This window comes from Scyliorhinus torazame, chromosome 13 (genome assembly GCF_047496885.1).
Source record: "Scyliorhinus torazame isolate Kashiwa2021f chromosome 13, sScyTor2.1, whole genome shotgun sequence".
NCBI classification, from domain to species: domain Eukaryota; kingdom Metazoa; phylum Chordata; class Chondrichthyes; order Carcharhiniformes; family Scyliorhinidae; genus Scyliorhinus; species Scyliorhinus torazame.
Window position 1 is genome coordinate 21,797,204 of NC_092719.1, and position 26,091 is coordinate 21,823,294.

General features: G+C 48.9%; 1 protein-coding gene across 3 annotated transcripts in view; it reads left to right on the forward strand.

Annotated features, from left to right (window-relative positions):
* The first annotated feature begins 1,000 nt into the window (after positions 1-1,000).
* LOC140387887 (peroxisomal succinyl-coenzyme A thioesterase-like) overlaps positions 1,001-26,091 on the forward strand; it is a 118,760-nt gene continuing 93,669 nt past the window's right edge. The window contains exons 1-2 of one of the 3 annotated variants that reach the window (XM_072471176.1): positions 1,047-1,209; positions 22,116-22,201. In XM_072471176.1, coding sequence (XP_072327277.1) covers positions 22,168-22,201 — 34 coding nt within the window. In that variant the 5' untranslated portion in view covers positions 1,047-1,209; positions 22,116-22,167. Of the gene's footprint in view, positions 1,210-22,115; positions 22,202-26,091 lie in introns of all 3 variants that reach the window. The other 2 variants (XM_072471174.1, XM_072471177.1) reach the window with 2 other exon arrangements.

A 26,091-nucleotide genomic window follows, 5' to 3' on the forward strand; every position in this document is an offset into this window, starting at 1 on the left:
TTTACAGAAACATTTGGTACAGTATAGATGTAGAATAGATGTTTCCTACTTACTGGTAAATCCAGAACCAGAGGGCATTTTTTTTCCTGAACTACTGCACTGACTGTAGCGTAGGTACACCAACAATGCTGTTTGGGATTTCCAGGATTTTGACCCAGAGACAGTGATGTTCCAAGTCCAGATGGTATGTGGCTTGGAGAGGAACTTGCATCTGCTGCCCTCGTCCCTTGGGGCGTGGTAAGTCCCGGGTTTGGAAGGTGGTGTCAAAAGAGCCAGCGTTGGGTGAGTCACCGCCGTTGTGCATCTTGTAGATAGTGCCACTGTGCCGGAGAGCGAATGTTATTTAAACATCATCAATCCAAAAGGAAATTCAGGGGAAACATCTTGGTTCCGAATGGCGAGTAGGTGGAGCTGGCAACCACCGGGAGGCCTGCAACATGGTAGCATAGTGGTTAGCACAATTGCTTCACAGCTCCAGGGTCGATTCCCCGCTGGGTCACTGTCTGTGCAGAGTCTGCACGTTCTCCCTGTGTGTCTGTGGGTTTCCTCCGGGTGCTTCGATTTCCTCCCTGTCCAAAGATGGGCAGGTTAGGTGGATTGGCCACGCTAAATTGCCCTTAGTGTCCAAAAAATGTTAAGTGGGGGTTACTGAGTTACGGGGATAGGGTCGATACCTGGGCTTCAGTAGGGTGCTCTTTGTGAGGGCCGCTGCACACTTGATGGGCCGAATGGCCTCCTTCTGCCCTGCAAATGTTATGAGGCAGCACCGACACATTTGATGAATAAGTGCACCGGTGAGAAATGAATCGGAGGCTGAGTGGATCAGAATTAGACGAAGAAGGAAGTTCCTGTGGGGCACAAACACGGACATGGAGAGCAGTTGGGCCGATTTGTGCGCGGCAGCTGGGGATCGATTGCCCGTTTAACCTCGGTTTAAACCTCCCGCCAGCCAGCGACCGCGCACGCGGCCTCGGTTCAAACCGCCAGCCAGCGACCGCGCACGGCGCATGCGCGAGCGCCGTGGCAGTGGACTGTCTGTCCAGGAATTTTGTGCCAGTCTGACCGAGCAACATTTGAAACAAGGCCGGGATTTACATATTTTTAGTTAGTTTTCTTCTCACTTTTCATTTTTTTGTTGTTGTAAATTTCGCCAGCCTGTTGTTAAGTAAGTTAACCGTCCATTTCCTGGTGTTACCCGTCCATTAACAGGTAAGGAATTCCACCTCCCCCCCCCCCCCCCCAACCGCAGTCAGCAGCTTTCCATTTCCTGGAGTGCAGCATGGAATTGATTAGTTCGCAGTCTGATTAGGCAGTGAATCAAAACACCCCAGATACCAGAAATACATAACTTGCATCGAGATCAATCTAAAGAGCCCCAAAGTTACAGCCAAAGCCGTTATTTTTGAAGTGTAATCACTGCTTTTATTAAGCAGTTAACAGTTTGTAGGACCTCGAACAGCAGTTACTTTTTTGATGTGTTCATCAATTTCCGATCAGTTTTTATTCCCTTTTGCACAGCTGTCTGGCCATTTACAGTTCCTCCAGACCTGCTGATGTTTGGGACCCACGCCGGCCGGCCTTCGTGACCTCTGCCACATTCGCTTACCTTTATTGCGGAAGGGGAGCCTGCTGGGTCCTCACGATCTCACTCCGATCAGGTTCACAGGAGGAGAGGGCTATGCGCATATCAGGTGCAGACTTCAGACAGTACCTTTGTGCCGTCTTCATCTTTGAGAATGGAAAATCTGAGACTTCCAGTTGCGCCTATGCGGAGCTAAGTCGCACATTCGGCGGCTCCCGCAAATATGGACTTTTGGGCTGTTTTCAGGGCCCCCAATGGCACTTTTTCGACGTTTCCCGGTGTGGGAAAGAGATTATAACAATTCCCCCGATAGTATATGGCTTCTACTTGGAGCGGGGCGACTAAAAAGGTGGTGGCGGACCCGAAGAAGGTGCGAGGGAAGAAGAATAAAATGGCGGCGGGCGGAGACCAGGCAGCGTGGATGCGGTGGGCGCAGGAGCAGCAGGAGGGTATCTAGTGCTGCTTCAGAGAGATTAAAGCGAACCTGCTAGAGCCGATGAAGGCTTCTATTGATAAGCTGCTGGAGACACAGACGGCCCAGGGGTTGGCGATCCGCGAGGCCCGACAAAAGATCACCGACAACGAGGATGAGATCTTAGGCCTGGCAGTAAAGGTGGAGGCGCACGAGGCGCTCCACAATAAATGGCAGGAGTGGTTCGAGGAGATGGAGAATCGGTCGAGGCGGAAGAATCTGTGGATTCTGCGCCTCCCGGAGGGGCTGGAGGAGCCGGACGTGGGGGCCTATGTGGTTACCATGTTGAACTCGCTGATGGGAACGGGGTCCTTCCAGGGGCCCTTGGAGCTGGAGGGGCCCATAGAGTGCTGGCGAGGAGGCCCAAGGCTAACGAGCCTCCGCGGATGGTGCTGCTGCGGTTTCATCGGTTCGCTGATCGGGAGTGTGCTCAGTTGGGCCAAGAAGGAGAGGAGCAGCAGGTGGGAGAACGTGGAGGTTCGAATTTACCAGGACTGGAGTGCGGAGGTGGCGAAGAGGAGGGCCGGATACAATCGAGCGAAGGCGGTGCTGCACAGGAAGGGGGTGAAGTTTGGCATGTTGCAGCCGGCGCGACTGTGGGTCACCTACAAGGACCGGCACCATTATTTTGAGTCTCCGGAGGAGGTGTGGGCCTTTGTTCAGGCCGAGACGTTGGACACAGATTGAGGGTCGAGATGGGCGTTTGGGGACTGCGGCTGATATGTAATTTTTTTGGAGGGGGGCCTTTGCTCTTGGTTTCTTTTTCTTTGTGTTTTTCTCTTTCTGGTCGGTGAGGGTGGTTAGGGCGGGTTGGGCACTGTTCTTGTTGGGTTGGTCGTGGGGCTCTTGGAGGGGGGTAAGCAAATGGAACAGGGGTGGATGGCCGGCGGTGAGATGGGGCCCCGCGGGGAAGGGGGAGGCCCGAGTTGGGGGTGAGGAGCTTGGGCCTGTAAAAGGAGCTGCGTCAGAGGTGGCGGGGCCGGGTAGGTGGAAAGCGCGGGCTTTTTCCCACGCTGAAGACTGGAGGGGGTGGGGCCGGGGCGCGGAAGCGATGGTTGTTTCCCGCGCTTAGGATGGAAGGGGAGGGGGAGAGCCTGTGGATCGGGAACGGAAGGGTGTGGCACACAATGGGAGGAGTCAAGGGAGAGGCGGGAGTGGCCGGGGTCAGCAGGAGTCAGCTGACTTGCGGAAGTGCAATGGGGGGAGTGAATCAGCTAGGATGGGTCCTAGCCGGTTTTGGGGGGGGGGATCGAGTTGCTGCTGCTATGATCAAGGGGGAGCTGGAGCGAGTTGGGGGGGGGGTCGAGACGGGTGTCTGCTGCCGTGGGGAACGGGCCGGGTGTGGGGTGCGGGTGCGTGGCTGGCCGAGGAGGGGTTATGGCTAGTCGGCGGGGGAGGGGGGCGGGTAGCCCCCTGATCCGGCTGATAGCCCCCTGATCCGGCTGATAGCCCCCTGATCCGGCTGGAAGCCCCCTGATCCGGCTGGTAACCCCCATGATCCGGCTGGTAGCCCCCATGATCCGGCTGGTAGCCCCCATGATCCGGCTGGTAGCCCCCATGATCCGGCTGGTAGCCCCCATGATCCGGCTGGTAGCCCCCATGATCCGGCTGGTAGCCCCCATGATCCGGCTGGTAGCCCCCATGATCCGGCTGGTAGCCCCCATGATCCGGCTGGTAGACCCCTGATCCGGCTGATAGCCCCCTGATCTGGCTGATAGCCCCCTGATCCGGCTGATAGCCCCCTGATCTGGCTGATAGCCCCCTGATCCGGCTGATAACCTGGAATGTAAGGGGACTGAATGGGCCGGTCAAGTGGGCCCGCATGTTTGCGCACCTGAAGGGGCTGAAGGTGGATGTGGTTATGCTCCAGGAGAGACACCTGAAGGTGGCAGAACAGGTAAGATTGAGGAAAGGGTGGGTAGGTCAGGTGTTTCATTCGGGCCTGGATGCCAAAAATCGAGGGGTGGCGATCTTGGTGCGAAAGAAGGTGTCATTCGAGGCGTTGAGCATTGTGGCAGACAACGACGGTAGGTATGTAATGGTAAGTGGTAAGTTGCAGGGAGAGAGGGTGGTACTGGTCAATGTGTATGCCCCGAATTGGGACGATGCGGGTTTTATGCGGCGTATGTTGGGTCGGATCCCAGACTTGGAAGTGGGGGCCTGATAATGGGGGGGGACTTTAACACGGTGCTGGATCCGGCACTGGATCGCTCCAGGTCTAGGACGGGTAGGAAGCCGGCGGCGGCTAGAGTGCTGAGGGGTTTATGGACCAGATGGGAGCGGTGGACCCTTGGAGATTTGCAAGGCCGGGGGCTAGGGAATTTTCATTCTTCTCACATGTCCATAAGGCTTATTCCCGAATCAACTTTTTTTATTTTGAGCAGGACGCTGATAGCGAGAGTAGAGTATTCGGCGATAGCCATTTCGGACCACAACCCGCATTGGGTGGATTTAGAGCTGGGGGAGGATAGGGACCAGCGCCCGTTGTGGCGCTTGGAGGTGGGGCTGTTGGCGGACGAGGAGGTGAGCGAGCGGGTCCGAGGAAGTATAGAGAGGTATCTGGAGGCCAACGATAACGGAGAGGTCCGAGTGGGGATGGTATGGGAGGCGCTGAAGGCGGTGGTTAGGGGAGAGCTGATCTCCATTAGGGCCCACAAGGAGAGGAGGGAGCGGGGAGAGAGGGAGAGGCTGGTGGGGGAGATGGTGAGGGTAGACAGGAGATATGCGGAGGTGCCCGAGGAAGGATTGTTGAGGAAGAGGCGCAGCCTCCAGGCCAAATTCGACCTGGTGACCACCAGGAAAGCGGAGGTGCAGTGGAGGAAGGCCCAGTGGGCGAAGGGGAAAAGCCAAGCCGGATGCTGGCGCATCAGCTTCGGATGCGGGACGCAGTTAGGGAGATCGGGGGAGGGCAGGGAGTGTGGTGCGGAGTGGGGTTGGCATCAATGGGGTCTTCAGGGACTTTTATGAGGAATTGTACCGATCCGAGCCCCCACGGGAGGAGGGAGGGATGGGCCGCTTCCTGGACCAATTGTTCCCGAAGGTGGACGAGGGACTGGTAGCGGGATTGGGGGCCCCGATTGGACTGGAGGAGCTGACCAAAGGGATAGGAAGCATGCAGGCGGGGAACACACCGGGGCCGGACGCTTTCCCGGTCGAATTCTATAAAAAATATATGGACCTGCTGGGCCCATTGCTAGTTAGGATCTTCAGTGAGGCAAGGGAGGGGGGGGGGGCTTTGCCCCCGACGATGTCCTGGGCACTGATCTCCTTGATCCTGAAGCGGGACAAGGATCCCCTGCAGTGTGGGTCTTACAGACCGATTTTGTAGCTAAATATAGATGCCAAGGTGCTGGCGAAGGTCTTAGCCTTGAGGATTGTGTGCCGCAGATCATCCACAAAGACCAGACGGGGTTCGTGAAAGGGAGGCAGTTCAACGTGAATGTGCGGAAGCTTTTGAACATTATCATGATGCCGGCGAGGGAGGGGGAGGCGGGGATAGTGGTGGCGATGGACGCTGAGAAAGCCTTCGATAGGGTAGAGTGGGGGTACCTGTGGGAGGTGCTGAAGAGGTTTGGGTTTGGGGAGGGGTTTGTCAGGTGGGTTAGGCTGTTGTACGAGGTCCCGATGGCAAGTGTGGCCATGAACAGGAGGAGGTCCGAGTACTTTTGGTTGCACCGAGGGACGAGGCAGGGGTGTCCCCTGTCCCCTCTGCTCTTCGCACTGGCGATTGAACCCCTGGCTATGGCACTGAGGGAGTCGAGGGGTTGGTGCGGGGTGGGGAGGAGCATAGGATGTCGCTTTATGCGGACGACTTGCTGTTATATGTGGCGGACCCAGTGGGGGGAATGCCGGAGTTAATGTGGATCCTTAGGGAATTCGGGGATTTTTCGGGGTACAAGCTCAACATGGGGAAGAGCGAGCTATTCGTGGTTCACCCAGTAGACCAGGAGAGGGGGATTGGCGAGCTCCCACTAAAAAGGGCGGAGAGGAGCTTCAGGTATTTGGGGGTCCAGGTGGCCAGGAGCTGGGGGGCCCTGCATAGGCTTAATTTCACAAGGCTGGTGGAGCAAATGGAGGAGGAGTTCAAGAGGTGGGACGCGTTGCCGCTGTCCTTGGCGGGTAGGGTGCAGTCAGTCAAAATGACGGTGCTCCCAAGGTTTTTGTTCCTGTTCCAGTGCCTCCCCGTGTTTATCCCGAAGGCCTTTTTTAGGCGGGTTAACAGGAGTATAATGGGGATTGTGTGGGTACGAGGGACTCCGAAGGTGAGAAGGGTGTTCCTGGAGCGGAGTAGAGGTAGGGGGGTTTGGCGCTGCCCAACCTCTGTGGGTACTACTGGGCCGGCAATGCGACGATGGTGCGCAAGTGGGTGATGGAGGGGGAGGGGGCTGCATGGAAGAGGCTGGAGACGGCGTCTTGTGTGGGTACGAGTCTCGGGGCACTGGCAACGGCGCCGCTGCCGCTCCCTCCAAGGAGGTATACCATGAGCCCGGTGGTGGCGGCTGCCCTCAAAATCTGGGGGCAGTGGAGGCGGCACAGGGGGGAAGTTGGGGCCTCGGCGTGGACCCCATTACGGGGGAACCACCGGTTCGCCCCAGGAAGAACAGGTGGAGGGTTTTCGGGGTGGTACAGGGCAGGGATACGAAAGTTGGGGGACCTGTTTGTGGACGGGAAGTTCGCGAGCCTGGGTGAGCTGGAGGAGAAGTACGGGCTCCCCCCGGGGAACACCTTCAGGTACTTACAGGTAAGGGCGTTTGCCAGGCGACAGGTGGTGGAATTCCCGTGGCTACTGCCACACACAGTACAGGACAGGGTGCTCTCGGGGGGGGGGGGCGGGGGGCGGGGAGATCTCGGAAACTTATCAAGGTGATGCAGGAGGAGGAGGTGGCCTCGGTGGTGGAGGTGAAAGGTATGTGGGAGGAGGAGTTGGGAGAGGAGATCGAGGAAGGGACGTGGGCAGATGCCCTAGGGAGGATGAACTCTTCATCTTTGTGCGCGAGGCTCAGCCTCATACTGTTTTAAGGTGCTGCACAGGGCACACATGACCGGGACACGGATGAGCCGGTTTTTTGGGGGGTGAGGACAGGTGTGTTAGGTGCTCAGGGAGCCCAGCAAACCACACCTATATGTTCTGGGCATGCCCAATGCTGGAGGAATTTTAGAAGGGCGTAGCGAGGACGGTGTCGAGGGTGGTAGGATCCAGCGTCAAACCGGGCTGGGGGCTCGCAAAATTTGGGGTGGCAGAGGAACCGGGAGTGCAGGAGGCGAAAGAGGCCGGTATTCTGGCCTTTGCGTCCCTGGTAGCCCGGCGAAGGAATCTTCTTCAATGGAAGGATGCGAGGTCCCCAAGCGTGGAATCCTGGATCAACGATATGGCGGGGTTTACTAAGTTGGAGAGGGTGAAATTCGCCTTGAGAGGATCGGTACAAGGGTTCTTTAGGCGGTGGCAACCGTTCTTAGACTTCCTGGCAGAACGGTAGACATTGGTCAATGGCAGCAGCAACTCGGGTCGGGGGGGGGGGTTACTTTAATCCTGTTTTGTTACTTACACTGGAGGGTCTGAGGGGGTGTATATACCTGTTGTGTTAAGTCGGGGTGTTAATGTTAATTTATTATTTATGTACAGAGGGGAGGAGGGTATGGAGGGTTGCTTTTCTAGACTGTGTTTTGTACTTAACCCTGTTGGGTTCCTTTTTCATTTTGTTATTGATATTTTATGAAAACCTTAATAAAAATTATTTTTTAATAAAAAAAAAAAGAGGATGGAAAATCTAACCTCTCACATGTAGGTCGTCGTGAGGGGCAATAGCAACAAAATGCTTGTTTTACTCAGCATTGGATACGCTTGGGAGATGCTACTTCAGAATACTGACAGCCTCATGGGCTTTTGGCACGTTTTTAATGTTGTATCACAGAACAGCAGCATAATCATTTTACTTGAAGTCGGCTGTAAGTTAATAACTGTCTCTGGGGTCTCAACCTCAAAAGGAATTTTTCACCCTCCACTTCTAACCTGAAAATTCTCTCATTTGCCAGCACTTCCCTATTTATAACACAGGCTTTGCATCCTTATTTGCATTGGCACAATTGACAAAACCATCATCATCATTGGCTTTGTTCCCAAGTTATGTTTCTTCTTTCTTGGCTGTTAACCAGTGGCCTTGGAGCCCTCTCCCGAGCTAACACTAGCACTACTCTGTCCTGCCTTTGACTCTCCTGGGCAGCTCTCTGCAGCATATTCTGTTGTGAGATCCTGTCCAGCAGGTACACTGCCTATTTGTGTCTCTGCCCGTCTCTAACTTGGGAAGAAAACAATTAATCTTCACAGCCCTTTTGCCTTGCTTACTAGCAACTAGAAAATGGAAAAAACTCTCCCCTGTGATTTAACGCCTAAAGCATGTATAGAGGGCGCTTGACAACAAGTCTACGTACAGTGCGTGTGACCTTTTCACACCTGTGCTTCTGGCTGGAAGATAATACACAGCCTCATTTAAAAGGTGGCAGCAGCCGCCATTCTCAATAAAAATTTTGGTAGTGACCATTGGGCGCTTCTCCCACAATCAGGACCACTGCGGCCAATCTATCCACGAGCCGTGACTCACACTTTGAGAAACTCTGTTCTAAATGTTGGGATCCTCGATACTATGCAGTTGGGTACATTTGTTATTATTTTTTTCTTGTTGCTGGTGCTGAGGAACAATCCTATCAAGATGTGGGGGTTGTTTTAACTAGCACACGCTTATGTTGTGGTCAATGGATTTGTACTTTGTTTTCATTACTGCCATTTCTGAAAATTCTTCAGAAATACCTTTTGAGTGCTGCAGAAGAAGCAGTGGAGAATTCACACCAGGAGCTCCCTCGGTCTCCACTGGAAGAGAACTGTAGAATACCATGATACATAAAGGGGCCATTTAGTTAATCTTCAGATCTTTTGAAGAACAATTCAATTAGTTCCATCCCCAGCTCTTTTAACACATCCTTCTAATTTTTACCTCCCAAGTATTATCCAATTCCATTTAGAAAATTACGATTAAATCTGTTTTCACTGCTTATCAGGGCCTATACAGCTGTAGCCCATCAAGCTGCAGATTTCTATACATTTGCTTACAGTAGTACTATATTCAAACAATCTCACAGCTCCAGGGCAGCACTAACATTCCTAACTTCCCTCAGCAAAACAACGGGTTCGGAGCTCGCCATTTCCTTTCCCTTGCTTCAGTTTTCGCTCTTTTGATGGTGAAGTAAATGAATAGTGTATTTTCAGAGACTAATTCTATGGGTTACTCCTGCCAATTCTTTGCATATTTCTGTCCATTTATGGCAACTCCAGTTAAATCAAAATCCAAAATATACACTGAACTGAAGAAGGCTCAAAACAGAACCCCAGGTTTATTGCACCCCATTTCAAAACTGCTCATAACTCCGAATCTGTTCCCTCCCTTCCAACAAGTTCTTTAAATTTCTACCCTGACTCTTCCAGAAACAGTCTCTTGAGTTGCAGTTTGTCAAAAATATCCTTCTAAAATTTGTATGTTCTACATAATATTGTCCATTTCAATCAACTCAAATCAAAGAACTCGATCAGGCTCACAAATAACAATAAGGTAAATAACATGTTAATCTGTTTTTCGTGGTATTGTCTAAAGGAGGAATGTTGGTCAAAGTTCAGGGAATACTCACTGTTCTTCCTAACATAATGGCATTGAATCCACCTCAACTACTAGGATAGGCAGACAAGGCCTCAGTTTAAAACCTCACCCAAAGACCTCCGACAATGCAAGAGTCCTTCAGTACCACCATATGGTGTAATTCTAGAAATGTGACTTGAACACACAATGCTCTACCTTAGCGGGGAATGCTAACACCTCAATAAAACTGATGGGTCTAAGAGAGAGGGGTAAAGAGAGAAAGAGAAACAAAAGATGTGGAAACCATCCCAGGATAATTGGAGCATCCATGTGGCCTCCCTCCAAGAAACGACATGGTTGTTTACCAACCTAGCTGGGGAGGTTTAATAATAGGAAGCTAGACTTCAGGAGGACAGAGACAGACAAAATGGACAGATCCATGGTAGAACAAATTAGCATAGAGAACTATGAAGTGACATATTTTGATAGGATAAAGGAGGCAAAGCAATAAAAACTATGGTACAGTTTTAAAGGTGGTGCAGAAAGACCTGGGAACATATGTACACAAATCAAATTTGAAGGTTATTTTTAAAAATACATAAGGGATCTTTTGCTTTATAGAAGAATAGAATACAAGTGTAAGGAAGTTACACCTTTATAAAATTGGTCAGACCTCAGTTCTAAACATAGAAAATAGGAGCTGGGAGTAGACCATTTAACCCTTTGAGCGTGCTCTGCCATTCAGTATGATCTTGGCTGAACCTGTATCTCAACACCATTCCCCAGTGCTCTCCCTTTACCCCTTGAGAACTTTAGAGTCTAGAAATCTACTTCCTGCTTAAATATATTCAGTAACTTGGCCTCCATGGCCTTCTGTGGTAAAGAATTCGACAGGTTCATCACCCTCAGAGTGAAGAAGTTTATTTTCAGCTCGGTCCTAAATGGCCTACGCTGTATCTTGAAACTGTGACCTCTTGTTCTAGACCACCCCAGCCAGAGGAAACAACATCGCTGAATCCAGCCAGTCAGAATTGTATGCATTTCAATTTGATCCCCTCTCATTCTTCTAAATTCCAGTATATACAGGCCCAGTTGACCAAATCTATCCTTTTCCGACAATCCTGCTATCCCAGGAATCAGTGCGCTGAACTTTAGCTTTACCCTCTCTTTGGCAAATCTATCCTTTTTTAGGTAATGAGACCAAAACTGCACACAGTACTCCAGGTGTAGTCTCACCAAGACCCTATACAGCTGTGCCAGGACATCCTTGCTTCTGATCACACATTCCTTTCCAATGAATGTCAGCATACCATTTACCGTCCTAACTGCATGTTGGCTTTCAGTGACTGGTGTACGTGGACACCCAGATGAGAAGACTGTGGTGCAGTAGTATTGTCACTGGATTAGTAATCCAGAGACCCAGGGTAATGCACTGGGGACTCGGGTTTGAGTCCTACCTTGGCAGATGGTGAGATTTGAAGTGAGTAAAAATCTGGAATTAAAAGTCTCATGATAACCATGAAACCATCGCCGATAGTTGTAAACCCACCTGGTTCACTAATGTCTTTTAGGGAAGGAAACCTGCTGTCCTTACCTGGTCTGGCCTACACGTGTCTTCAGACCCACAGCAATGTGGTTGACTCTTAAATGCCACCTGAACAAGGGCAATTAAGGAATAATTGGGCAATAATTGCTAGCCTAGCCATCAACACCCACATCCCATGAACGAATATAAAAAAAAGTCCCTTTGTAAATTAACATTTCTTATTTGCCATTGTGTTTCTCCGTCTGAAGTGGATAACTTTGCATTTATTCACATTGTACTGCATCGGCCATTTATTTGCCCATTCACTCAACTTGAAGCCTCTTAACATCCTCCTTAACACTCACGTTCCCACCAAGTTTCGTGTCATCAGCAAACTTGGAAATATTACTTTTGGTTCCCTCATCCAAATGTATATTGTGGATAGCTGGGGCCCCAAGCATTGATTATATGCTAGACCCCACTAGTCACTGCCTGCTACTTCAAAAGGACCCATTTATTCCTTCTCTTGTTTCCTGTCTGCTAACCAGTTCTCAATCCATGCACACTAAGCTCCTAAGTGGGACTCAGTCAAAAACTTTCTGAAAATTGAAATTCACGGGGCGGGTTTCTCCGTTGTGCCAGCTGGTCAATGGAGTTTCCCATTGTGGGCAGCCCCACGCCGTCGGAAAATCCCTGGGCGTGGGTGTGCTGCCAGCATAATGGAGAATCCCGACCGAGGAGAAACCAGCCCACCATATCCACTGGTTCACTTTTCTCTATTTTATTAGTTAAACACTCCAGTGATTTGTCAAACATTATTTCCCTTTCGTAATTCCATGTTGACTTTGTCTAATCTGATATTTTCTAAGTATCCGAGTAACAGCGGGGAAGAAGCTGTTTTTGAGTCTGTTCGTGCGTGTTCTCTGGAGATACAGAAGTCTGAGAACACGCACAAAGAAACTCAAAAACAGCTTCTTCCCTGCTGTTACCAGACTCCTAAATGACCCTCTTATGGACTGACCTCATTAACAACTACACCCTGTATGCTTCATCCGATGCCGGTACTTGTGTAGTTACATTGTATACCTTGTGTTGCCCTATTATGTATTTTCTTTCATTCCCTTTTCTTCCCATGCACTTAATGATCTGTTGAGCTTCTCGCAGAAAAATACTTTTCATTGTACCTCGATACACGTGACAATAAATAAATCCAATCCAAGTATCCTGGTATTGCATCCTTTATAATAGACTCTAACATTTTCCCTACTGCTGATGCTAGGCTAACTAGTCTGTTTAACCCTTTCCCTTTTTTAAATAGTCGGGTTACATTTGCCACCCTCCAATCTGCCAAGACTGTTCCAAAATCTACAGAATTTTGGAAGATGCACTATTTCTGTGGCCACCTTTAGCATCCTGGATGTAGATCATCAGGTTCGGGATATTTAACAGCTTTCAATCCCATTAATTTCTCCAGCACTATTTTTTTTAGTAATACTAATTTCCTTCAATTCCTCCTTCTCACTGGAATCTTCATTCCTTAGCATTTCTGGGAAGTTATTTGTGTCTTCCTCCATAAAAACAGAACTAAAGTAGTTGTTTAATTGCTCTGTCATTTCCTTGTTCTGTATTATAAATTCTCCTGCTTCAGACTGAGGGACATTTGTTTTCATTAATCTTTTAAAATACTTACTAGGAGCTTTTAAAGTCCGCTTTTACGTTACCTGCAAGTTTACTCTCGTAATATATTTTCCCCTCTTAATCAACCTCCTTTGTTGGCTTGCAACTTTTTATAAGTACGAAGTCTTACAACACCAGGTTAAAGTCCAACAGGTTTGTTTCGATGTCACTAGCTTTCGGAGCGCTGCTCCTTCCTCAGGTGAATGAAGAGGTCTGTTCCAGAAACACATAAATAGACAAATTCAAAGATGCCAAACAATGCTAGGAATGCGAGCATTAGCAGCTGATTAAATCTTTACAGATCCAGAGATGGGGTAACCCCAGGTTAAAGAGGTGTGAATTGTCTCAAGCCAGGACAGTTGGTAGGATTTCGCAGGCCAGATGGTGGGGGATGAATGTAATGTGACATGAATCCCAGGTCCCGGTTGAGGCCGCACTCATGTGTGCGGAACTTGGCTATAAGTTTCTGCTCGGCGATTCTGCGTTGTCGCGGGTCCTGGAGGCCGCCTTGGAGAACGCTTACCCGGAGATCAGAGGCTGAATGCCCTTGACTGCTGAAGTGTTCCCCGACTGGAAGGGAACATTCCTGCCTGGTGATTGTTGCGCGATGTCCGTTCATTCGTTGTCGCAGCGTCTGCATGGTCTCGCCAATGTACCACGCTTCGGGACATCCTTTCCTGCAGCGTATGAGGTAGACAACGTTGGCCGAGTCGCACGAGTATGTACCACGTACCTGGTGGGTGGTGTTCTCACGTGTAATAGTGGTATCCATGTCGATGATCTGGCACGTCTTGCAGAGATTACCATGACAGGGTTGTGTGGTGTCGTGGTCACTGTTCTGAAGACTGGGTAGTTTGCTGCAAACAATGGTTCGTTTGAGGTTGCGCGGTTGTTTGAAGGCAAGTAGTGGGGTTGTGGGATGACCTTGGCAAGATGTTCATCGTCATCAATGACGTGTTGAAGGCTGTGAAGAAGATGACGTAGATTCTCCGCTCCGGGGAAGTACTGGACGACGAAGGGTATTCTGTCGGTTGTGTCCCATGTTTGCCTTCTGAGGAGGTTGGTCCGGTTTTTCGCTGTGGCACGTTGGAACTGTCGATCGATGAGTCGAGTGCCATATCCCGTTCGTACGAGGGCATCTTTCAACGTCTGTAGATGTCTGTTACGCTCCTCCTCGTCTGAGCAGATCCTGTGTATACGGAGCGCTTGTCCATAGGGGATGGCTTCTTTAATGTGTTTAGGGTGGAAGCTGGAGAAGTAACTTTTTATAACTCCTCTTTAGATCTAACACTCTCCTTAATTTCTTTTGTATGCCATGGTTGAGCCGCTTTTCTTGTTGTATTTTTGTGCCAGAAAAGAATATATAACTGTTGCAATGCATACATTCATTCCTTAAATAATAGCCACTGCCGCCATGCCTTTTAATGAAGTTTCTCAATCTATCTTAGCCAATTCACACCTCATACTTTGGAGGTTTCCTTTGTTTAGATTTAGGATTATGGTTTTGGGTTGGATGTACCTTTCCAACCTAATAAAGAATTCTAATGTTATGGTCACTATTCCTTTAAGAACCCTGCACAAGATTATTGATTAACCCCTTCTCATTGCATAATACCAAATCTGGGTTAGCATATTCCTTAGTTTGTTCCTCAACATACTGGTCAAAAAATGTCTTCTTCATACTCCAGGAATTCATCTGGCACAGTATTGTTGCTAATTTGATTTGCCCAATCTATATAGATTAAAGTCCCTCATGATTATTATAGCATATTTGTTACATGCATCCCAAATTTCCTGTTTAATGCCACTCCCTACCTTACCATTACTGTTTGGAGGCCTATACACAGCTCCTGCTAATGTTTTATGTCGCTTGTTGCTTCTCGGCTTCACCCAGACCTGATTCTACACCTAGATTTTCTGAACCAATATGCTCTCTTAATATTGCACTGATTTAATTGTTAGCTAACACACCAAGCCACCTTTTTTCCCTTTCTGTCTTCCCTTGTTGTATCGAGTATCCTCAGATATTCAGTTCCCAGCCTTGGTCACTGTGCAGCCATGTCTTCGTAATCACAATCATATCATACCCATGTATACCAATTTGCGCTGTTAATTCATCTACCTTCTTCTGAATGCTGCGTACGTTCAGATACAGTGCATTTAGACTTTTTAACATATTTACATATGGCATTTTGTACTATGGTCCTATATGCTCATAGCCTTTATTTCCTCTACCTTGCACTTTTGCTTTCTACTTTTAAAACATTTCTTTGTTTGTTTCCTTGTCTTATGTCTTCCTGCTCGGGCTCCCATTCTTCTGCCACTCTAGTATAAACCGTTTCCAATAGCACTAGCAAAAACCTGATACTGATCGAGGTCCTGCTGGGGTACAACCAGCCTAGCTTGTACAGCTTCGATCTTCCCCAGAATCGGTCCCAATGCCTCAGGCATCCAAGTCCCTCTCTCCTGCACCCTGTGTCCCTATTCTTGTCTAATCTATTCTTGCACTTGCAAGAATGTGGCACTGGGAGTAATTCTAAGATTACTACTTTTGAGGTCCTGCTTTTTAATTTATTTCCTGGTCCCCTATATTCAGCTTTTAGGACCTCATCCCTCTTCTTAACTGCATCTTTGGAACCAATATGGACCACAACCTCTGTCTTACTGCAGACCAAGCTGCACTTTAAGAATGCCTGCATTTATTTATTTACTTTATCAGAGTTACAAAGCCAGAGCTCAGAGTGTGGACAGGGGCAAACCCTAATCCAGCTCCTTGCCTGCTCCAAAAACCAATTCAAATTGAATCCAATTAATGGTTCCCATAAGAGAGATATACCAGATCCAGGGATTACACCTGACCTCACGCTCATCTTAGCTCTGGCCTCTGGAAACCTGTCTCAGCCAGTTATCTAATTAACTAATCTAAGAGGGCAGCACGGTAGCCTTGTGGATAGCACAATTGCTTCACAGCTCCAGGGTCCCAGGTTCGATTCCGGCTTGGGTCACTGTCTGTGCGGAGTCTGCACATCCTCCCCGTGTGTGTGTGGGTTTCCTCCGGGTGCTCCGGTTTCCTCCCACAGTCCAAAGATGTGCAGGTTAGGTGGATTGGTCATGATAAATTGCCCTTAGTGTCCAAAATTGCCCTTAGTGTTGGGTGGGGTTACTGGGTTATGGGGATAGGGTGGCGGTGTTGACCTTGGGTAGGGTGCTCTTTCCAAGAGCCGGTGCAGACTCGATGGGCCGAATGGCCTCCTTCTGCACTGTAAATTCTATGATAATCTATGATAATTAGTTGCAGCTGTAAACAGAGACTCCATCAGCAGTGTTTTAAAGCTAAAAGTAAAACTCAAGGGGTGGGGTGGCCCATACCTGCACCAAGAGTAGCGCGAACCACTCCGGCGTCAGGCCGCTCGGAAGTTCATAGAATCATAGAAGTTTACAGCATGGAAACAGGCCCTTCGGCCCAACCAGTCCATGCCGCCCAGTTTTTACCATTAAGCTAGTCCCAGTTGCCCGCACTTGGCCCATAACCCTCTATACCCATCTTACCCATGTAACTATCTAAATGCTTTTTAAAAGACACAATTGTACCCGCCTCTACTACTACCTCTGGCAGTCCATTCCAGACACTCACTACCCTCTGAGTGAAGAAATTGCCCCACTGGGCCCTTCTGAATCTCTCCCCTCTCACCTTAAACCTATGCCCTCTAGTTTTAGACTCCCCTACCTTTGGGAAAAGATGTTGACTATCTACCTTATCTATGCCCCTCATTATTTTATAGACCTCTATAAGATCACCCCTAAGCCTCCTACGCTCCAAGGAAAAAAGTCCCAGTCTATCCAGCCTCTCCTTATAACTCAAACCATCAAGTCCTGGCAACATCCTAGTAAATCTTTTCTGCACTCTTTCCAGTTTAATAATATCCTTTCTATAATAGGGTGACCAGAACTGCACACAGTATTCCAAGTGTGGCCGTACCAATGTCTTGTACAACTTCAACAAGACGTCCCAACTCCTGTATTCAATGTTCTGACCAATGAAACCAAGCATGCCGAATGCCTTCTTCACCACCCTGTCCACCTGCGACTCCACCTTCAAGGAGCTATGAACCTGTGCTCCTAGATCTCTTTGTTCTATAACTCTCCCCAATGCCATACCATTAACTGAGTAGGTCCTGGCCTGATTCGATCTGCCAAAATGCATCACCTCACATTTATCTAAATTAAACTCCATCTGCCATTCGTCGGCCCACTGGCCTAATTGATCAAGATCCCGTTGCAATCCTAGATAACCTTCTTCACTATCCACTGTGCCACCAATCTTGGTATCATCTGCAAACTTACTAACCATGCCTCCTAAATTCTCATCCAAATCATTAATATAAATCACAAATAACAGTGGACCCAGCACCGATCCCTGAGGCACACCACTGGTCACAGGCCTCCAGTTTGAAAAACAACCCTCTACAACCACCCTCTGCCTTCTGTCGTCCAGCCAATTTTGAATCCAATTGGCAACCTCACCCTGGATCCCGTGAGCTTTAACCTTCTGCAACAACCTACCATGCGGTACCTTGTCAAAGGCTTTGCTAAAGTCCATGTAGACAACGTCTACTGCACTGCCCTCATCTACCTTCTTGGTCACCCCCTCAAAAAACTCAATCAGATTTGTGAGACATGATTTTCCACGCACAAAGCCATGCTGACTGCCCCGAATCAGTCCTTGCCTCTCTAAATGCTTGTAGATCCTGTCTCTCAGAATACCTTCTAGCAACTTACCTACTACAGACGTTAGGCTCACCGGTCTGTAGTTCCCAGGCTTTTCCCTGCTGCCCTTCTTAAACAAGGGCACAACATTCGCCACTCTCCAATCTTCAGGCACCTCACCTGTGGCTGCCGATGATTCAAATATCTCTGTTAGGGGACCCGCAATTTCCTCCCTAGCCTCCCACAACATCCTGGGATACATTTCATCAGGTTCCGGGGATTTATCTACCTTGATGCGCTTTAAGACTTCCAGCACCTCCTCCTCTGTAATATGCACACTTCTCAAGACATCACTATTTATTTCCCTTAGTTTCCTAACATCCATGCCTTTCTCCACCGTGAATACCGATGAGAAATATTCATTCAGGATCTCACCCAACTCTTGTGGCTCTGCACATAGATGTCCTTGTTGATCCTTAAGAGGCCCTACTCTGTCCCTAGTTACTCTTTTCCCCTTTATGTATCTGTAGAATCTCTTTGGATTCTCCCTTGCATTATTTGCCAAAGCAATTTCATGTCCCCTTTTTGCCCTTCTGATTTCCGTCTTAACTCTATTTCGACAATCTCTATACTCTTCAAGGGATCCACTTGATCCCAGTTGCTTATGTACGTCATATGCCTCCTTCTTTTTGACCAGAGTCTCAATATCTCGAATCATCCAGGGTTCCCTACTTCTACCAGCCTTGCCCTTCACTCTAAAGGGAATGTGCTTACCCTGCACCCTGGTTAACACATTTTTAAAAGCCTCCCATTTACCAGCTGTCCCTTTGCCTGCCAACAATCTTCCCCAATCTACCTCTGCAAGTTCCTGTCTAATACCATCAAAATTGGCCTTGCCCCAATTAAGAATTTTAACTCTTGGGCCAGACCTATCATTCTCCATAGCTATCTTAAAACTAATGGAGTTATGGTCACTTGTCCCAAAGTGATCCCTCACTAGCACTTCTGTCACTTGCCATTCCTTATTTCCCAAGACGAGGTCAAGTTTTGCCCCCTCTCTAGTTGGTCCATCCACATACTGAATGAGAAATTCCTCCTGAATACACTCAACAAATTTCCCTCCATCCAAGCCCCGAATGCTATGGCTGTCCCAGTCAATGTTGGGAAAGTTAAAGTCCCCTACTACTACCACCCTATTATTCTTGCAGCTATCTGTAATCTCCTTACATATTTGCTCCTCAATTTCCCGCTGACTATTTGGGGGCCTGTAGTACAGTCCTACCAAGGTGATCTCTCCCTTCTTATTTTTCAGTTCCACCCATATAGACTCAGTGGGCGAACCCTCGGATATATTCCCTCTAAGTACTGCCGTGATGTTCTCCCTAATCAAAAACGCCACTCCCCCTCCTCTCTTACCTCCTGTTCTATCCTTTCTCTAGCATCTGTACCCCGGAACATTGAGCTGCCAGTCCTGCCCCTTCCTTAGCCATGTTTCAGTCATAGCTATAATATCCCAGTCCCATGTGCCCGTCCATGCCCTGAGTTCATCCGCTTTGCCCGTCAGGCCCCTTGCATTGAAATAAATGCAGTTTAATGTAGACCTTCCTTGCTCTCTGCCCTGCTTTCTCTGGTCATGCTTTACACACTCTCCCTTCCTGCCTTTTGTTTCTGTCCCCACTGACTTCCTACATCGGTTCCCATCCCCCTGGCACGTTAGTTTAAACCCTCCCCAACTGCACTAGCAAACACACCCCCGAGAACAAAGTTGCAGAATCCTCCGCACTTCCGGGGGCTAGGCCGGCGCTGGAGGGATTGGTGCTGTGCCAACCGCCGCGAGTTGGCGCATGCGCAGGACTGCCATCGTGTTCTGGCTCATGTGCAAAACCGCCATTGTGTTTCCTGCGCATGCGCATGGGGTTTCTTCTCCGCGCTGGCCATGCCGGAGCCTTACAGAGGCTGGCGCAGAGGGAAAGAGTGCCCCCACGGCACAGGCCCGCCCACAGATCGGTGTGCCCCGATCGCGGGCCAGGCCACCGTGGCCCCCCCCCCCCCCGAGCCGGATCTCCCCCCCCCCCCCCCTGAGGACTCCGCTAACCACCCTCCAAGCCAGTTCCCGCCGGGATGGACCATGTTCATTTCACGCCGGCGGGACTGGCCGAAAACGGGCGGCCGCTCGGCCCATCGGGGCCCAGAGAATTGCCGGGGGGCCGCTGCCAACGGCCCCCAACCGGCGCGGTACGATCCTCTGCCCGAAAACCGGCACCGGAGAATTCAACAGCCGCCGTTGGAGCGGCGGTGTGGGATTCACGCCGCCCCCCCCCCCCGGCGATTCTCCGACCTGGCGGGGGGTCGGACAATCCCGCCCAAGGTCTTCCAACCCAAAGAGTAACTTTTAGTTAATTGCTAACTTAAAGAAAGACTAGACTTCAGATAGAAATTAACTCTTAAAGTTGGGAGTATTTTGTTCAGTTCTGGGCCCCATGCTTTAGGATGTCAATACCTTAGGGTGCAGAAGAGATTTGATAGAATGATACTGTGCATGACGGACTGAAGTTATGTGAAGAGACTAAAGAAACTGTGTTCTTAAAACAAAGAAGGTTAACAGGAGATTTGATAGAGGTGTTCAAAATCACGAATGGTTTTGATATATAAATAAGGATAAACTGTTTTCAGTGGCAGAAATGTCTGTAACCAGAGGGTACAAATTTAAGATGATTGGCACAAGAACCGGTGGTGGCAGTAGGTTATGATCTGGATCCCACTGCCAGAAGGATAGTGGAAGTAGAATCAGTCATAACTTTCAAAAGGAAATTGGATAAATACTTGAAGTGAAAATTTGCAGGTCACTTGAAATCGTGGGGTTTACGATTAATTGAATCGCTCTAACAAAGAACTGACATGGACCCTGTCCTGTGCTAGCTTAAACCTCTTGCTCCTATTTCTAATTAACACAAGTTTGAAAGTGGGAATGGTTAAAGACTAATGTTAGCAAAGTCAATACTCGTGCGTTAAAAGGCTGCCTAGGAGCAAGATGAGATACTTACAGTACAAAATGTTAGGGCAACAACGGTGGTTTTAAGGATTTCATCATCTTCTTTGGAGATTGCTTGCTAACGAGTATGATTTAAAAAATTATGTATTTTTTTCTATTAAGGGGCAATTTTAGTGCGGCCAATCCACCTACCCCACACATCTTTGGGTTGTTAGGGTGAGACCCATGCAGACACGGGGAGAATGTGAAAACTTTGCAAAGTACTCTGGCTTCTTCGAACTGTTCTCCAGGTCCTCCACTTTGGCTCTGAACCCTTTGTCGATCTCCGCCACCCTCCGCAGCTCCTCACCAATAGAGGTGAACTAGTCGCTGTGCCTCCTCCACTCCACTCTCTACCTGCTCTCGCAACTCCACCGACATTTTCATCACTGACGCCTTTACCGGGGCAATTGTCTCCTCCGTCCATTTTTTCATCGCAGCCATCATCTCCCTCCGAAGCACCTCCATATGCTTGGCAAACAGCCTGTCAAACTCCATCGACATCACCTCGGTCAGAGTTTCCACCGTGTGAGGAGCGGCCCCACCCGTTGGCCCAGTCCCTGCCATCTTTCTTCCTGCAGGACTTCGCCTCTCTCAATGGTGGACCTTCGCTCGCCCTCTTCTTTTCAGCATCCTTCCTCTGGGGCTTCAATCTTCCTCGTCTTCCTTATGACTTCCCACACAAACTCATTCACAAACTACCCGTGACACTGGGCATAAAAGTCCAAATGCCAGAGACTCTAGCAGGAGCTACCTAACTTGCAAACTCCACCTACATGCTGCCACTGGGAATCCGTGGTTGAGCACTTTAAGCATAGGCATTATGCTAACTCCTGGGCCTGATTTGGAGCAACATGAAAATTGAGATATATAGTTCACTAATCTTTGAACTGCATGAGATTAGTTAAACCTCACGATACTCAGTGGGCCCTATAACATGTCAATCACAGCGCCAACTTTCAGCATGCATAATACCCAGAGAATGTTATTGTCACCCACTTTCATGACTAATTTGTGTGTGTAGTAATGCTGGTAAAATCTCTGGTACTGTTGAAATGTTCATTACACAAATAGAAAGTTTAGGGAGGAGGTGAAAAATGGTGAATACTTGACGTGGACATTAAGCCAGAGATCAATCTTAGATCAATATAGCGAATGTAAGGAGGTACCAGGAGCAGCAGCAGACACAATATAGAATGTCTTTGCATCAGTATTCTGGAGCATGTCCGTTTGCTTTTATTGTATTTTTCTGCTTTGGCAGTTCTGTTAAAAATGTGACCAAGAAGCTTTTACATAGTTTACTCATTTTAAAGTTATTCATTTATGAATTTGATTGTGTAATATTGTGTAGATCTGCCAAGGGCAAGCGATCCTTGTAACTAGTTGATGTAGAGCTAGAGCATTTGTAAATCTAATCGTTATTGATAGAACCTTTGCTCCCATTTGGGATATTTTCAGAGTTATATTATTCTTGGCTTCACTCGTTACTTCAATAGGTTTTGGATACTAAGCTTCTTTAGAGGCAACTGTTCCAATAGTAACCACAATATGATGTGCTTCATTGGAAGACTGCTCTCTTCAGGTACTGTATTATGTTCTATGGTTTTATTATGATAACCTTTTGGATTAAGTGTAAACAGAACATACAGTGAAGAAGTAGGCCATTCGGCCCATCGAGTCTGCACTTAAGCCCTCACTTCCATCCTGTCCCCGTAACCCAATAACCCCTCCTAACCCTTTTTGTCGCTCAGGGCAATTTATCATGTCCAATCCACCTAACCTGCAGGTCTTTAGACTGTGGGAGGAAACCGGAGCACCCGGAGGAAACCTACGCAGACACGGGGAGAACGTGCAGAGTCCGCACAGACAGTGACCCAGTGGGGAATCGAACCTGGGACCCTGGCGCTTTGAAACCACAGTGCTATCCACTTGTGGTACCGTGCTGCCTTAATTATACACTTAAATTGTTTTTTGAGTATGTACTTTACTCATGAATTATTCTGTATACTACAGGAAAAATTGAACACCAATGGAATACTATTTTGCCTAACAAAACTTTTTAAGATCCCAATTTCCTGGAATTGTAATGTTGAGGTTCTATCACTACTATTTACAGTTAAAGAACACCTGTTTAAAAGCCTTCACTCAACAGAAATAGGTAAAATTAATGAAAACTGTGATCTAAGGTATTGCGGTTACTATATTCAAAAGGCAAAGGAGAAAAAGGTGTTTTTCACAGACCATGTATAGTTGCTCTGTTGTTTACCAAACTCTCTTGTAAGTTTTCGATAGGTACGCAGTGGTACCCAAAGGTCGAGTATCAAAACTTCAGGACGTTAATTCAATCCACATTTCCATTCATGCCTTTCTCAAAAAATATTCCCTCCATCCTTATATATTTTTTAGGAGACAATGGGAGTAAAATTTAACTTTTTGGCAGCCCTGAATATGAACACAATGAATCTGCAGCCTGTTTTCCATTGAAATCTTATGCAGAAAAGCATGAGCAAACAGTGTTAAAGATAGCTAGAAAATGATTTATTTCTGAAAGTGTTAAAGTAACTCGAGCGGATAAATATTGGATTCAGATGGCATGAACCTGAGGCTGTTGGAAAATCTAATTGAGATCGCAGAGATTCTGACCACAATCGTTCAATCCAAAGGGGCTAGCATGTCTTCGAATCCATGATTTGAGATTAAATTAGTTAGCTTTTCAGAATATATAGAACATAGAACGATACAGCGCAGTACAGGCCCTTCGGCCCACGATGTTGCACCGAAACAAAAGCCATCTAACCTACACTATGCCCTTATCATCCATATGCTTATCCAATAAACTTTTAAATGCCCTCAATGTTGGCGAGTTCACTACTGTTGCAGGTAGGGCATTCCACGGCCTCACCACTCTTTGCGTAAAGAACCTACCTCTGGACTTCCGGGTGCGGCGATGACCAGCTGAGTCGCACGTTTCGGCAGCTCCCGGTGAAACGGACTTTTGGGCTCTTGATAGGAGCCCCAACGGCAATTTTGACGGCTAAAAACACTGTGCGGTAAACCAGAAGGGAATCCCCCCTGGATACGGATGAAAAAAGGAGGAGAAAGTGGCCGGATTGCAGTGGATCCTTTAGAACAGTGGCAAGGAAGGCAAGCAAAAACCAAGATGGCGTCGGAAGGTGGCAGTTTAACATGGGGCCCTGAACAACAAGAGTTCTTGAAATGCTGTGTGGAAGAGCTCAAAAAGGAAATGAAGAAAGAGCTGTTGGCCCCGATACTACAGGCAATCGAAGGGCTAAAGGAGGAACAAAAGACCCAGGAGCGGGAGCTTCGGGTCGTGAAGGCAAAGGCAGCCGAGAATGAGGACGACATACAGGGCCTGGTGGTGAAGACGGAGACGCATGAGGCACATCAGAAACGATGTGTGGAAAGGTTGGAGGCACTGGAGAACAACACAAGGAGGAACAACCTGAGGATTCTTGGTCTTCCTGAAGGTGCGGAGGGAGCGGACGTCGGGGCATATGTGAGCACGATGCTGCACTCGTTAATGGGAGCGGAGGCCCCGGCGGGTCCGTTGGAGGTGGAGGGAGCATACCGAGTGATGGCGCGAGGACCGAGAGCAGGAGAAATTCCCAGAGCCATAGTGGTGAGATTCCTCCGTTTTAAGGATAGAGAAATGGTCCTTAGATGGGCAAAGAAAACTCGGAGCAGTAAATGGGAGAACGCGGTGATCCGCGTTTATCAAGACTGGAGTGCGGAGGTGGCGAGAAGGAGGGCGAGCTTTAATCGGGCCAAGGCGGTGCTTCATAAAAAGAAGATAAAATTTGGAATGCTGCAACCGGCAAGACTGTGGGTCACATATCGAGGGAGGCACCACTACTTTGAGACGGCGGATGAATCGTGGACTTTTATTGTGGAAGAAAAACTGGAATGAGCGGGTTATTAAAAAGAACGTTTGAACAAAGTGGTGGGGCGAATGTGGGGGGCGAAGAGGGGGGTTAAAAAGGGGGGAAAGAGGAGTTTTATCTACTAATCCTGCGATGTGGTAACTTTTCTCTCTTCCACAGGTGGTGATGGGGGGAGATGGGGAGGTGGAGGAGATGGGGCGTTGGCCATTGGGGGCGGGGCCAAGGGAGAAGCGCGGGCTTGGTTCCCGCGCTATGATAATCATGGCGGGAATAGAGAAGCAGGAAGGAGGGGGCGTCGCACGGTGCGAGCCGAGGTCACGGGGGGAAGCCGAGGTCGGCCAGAGTTTGCTGACTTCTGGGAGCAACATGGGGGAGTAATTACGCTAGCGGGGGATCTAGCGGGGGGGGGGGGGGTGGTGGGAGGGGGGAATTACTGGGTTGCTGCTGCTGGGGAGAGGGGGGAGCTGGTATGGGAGGGGATGGGCGGGGGGGCACCGCCTGGGGGAGATACAGCTGCGTGGAAACTGGGTGAGGAGCTGGAAAAAGGGGATGGCTAATCGACAAGGGGGGGGTAGGAAGCCCCCCCAACCCGGCTGATCACGTGGAACGTGAGAAGGCTGAACGGGCCGATAAAGAGGGCACGGGTACTCGCACACCTTAAGAAACTTAAGGCAGATGTGGTTATGTTACAGGAAACGCACCTGAAACTGATAGACCAGGTTAGGCTACGCAAAGGATGGGTGGGGCAGGTGTTCCATTCGGGGCTAGATGCGAAAAACAGGGGGGTGGCTATATTAGTGGGGAAGCGGGTAATGTTCGAGGCAAAGACTATAGTGGCGGATAACGGGGGCAGATACGTGATGGTGAGTGGCAAACTACAGGGGGAGACGGTGGTTTTGGTAAACGTATATGCCCCGAACTGGGATGATGCCAATTTTATGAGGCGGATGCTAGGACGCATTCCGGACCTAGAGATTGGAAAGCTGATAATGGGGGGAGATTTTAATATGGTGTTGGAACCAGGGCTGGATAGGTCGAAGTCCAGGACTGGAAGGAGGCCGGCTGCAGCCAAGGTACTTAAAGATTTTATGGAGCAGATGGGAGGTGTAGACCCGTGGAGATTTAGCAGACCTAGGAGTAAGGAGTTCTTGTTTTTCTCCTATGACCATAAAGTCTACTCGCGAATAGACTTTTTTGTGCTGGGAAGGGCGTTGATCCCGAAGGTGAGGGGAACGGAGTATACGGCTATAGCCATTTCGGATCACGCTCCACACTGGGTAGACTTGGAGATAGGGGAGGAAACAGGAGGGCGCCCACCCTGGAGAATGGACATGGGACTAATGGCAGATGAGGGGGTGTGTCTAAGGGTGAGGGGGTGCATTGAAAAGTACTTGGAACTCAATGATAATGGGGAGGTCCAGGTGGGAGTGGTCTGGGAGGCGCTGAAGGCGGTGGTTAGAGGGGAGCTGATATCAATAAGGGCACATAAAGGGAAGCAGGAGAGTAAGGAACGGGAGCGGTTGCTGCAAGAACTTTTGAGGGTGGACAGACAATATGCGGAAGCACCGGA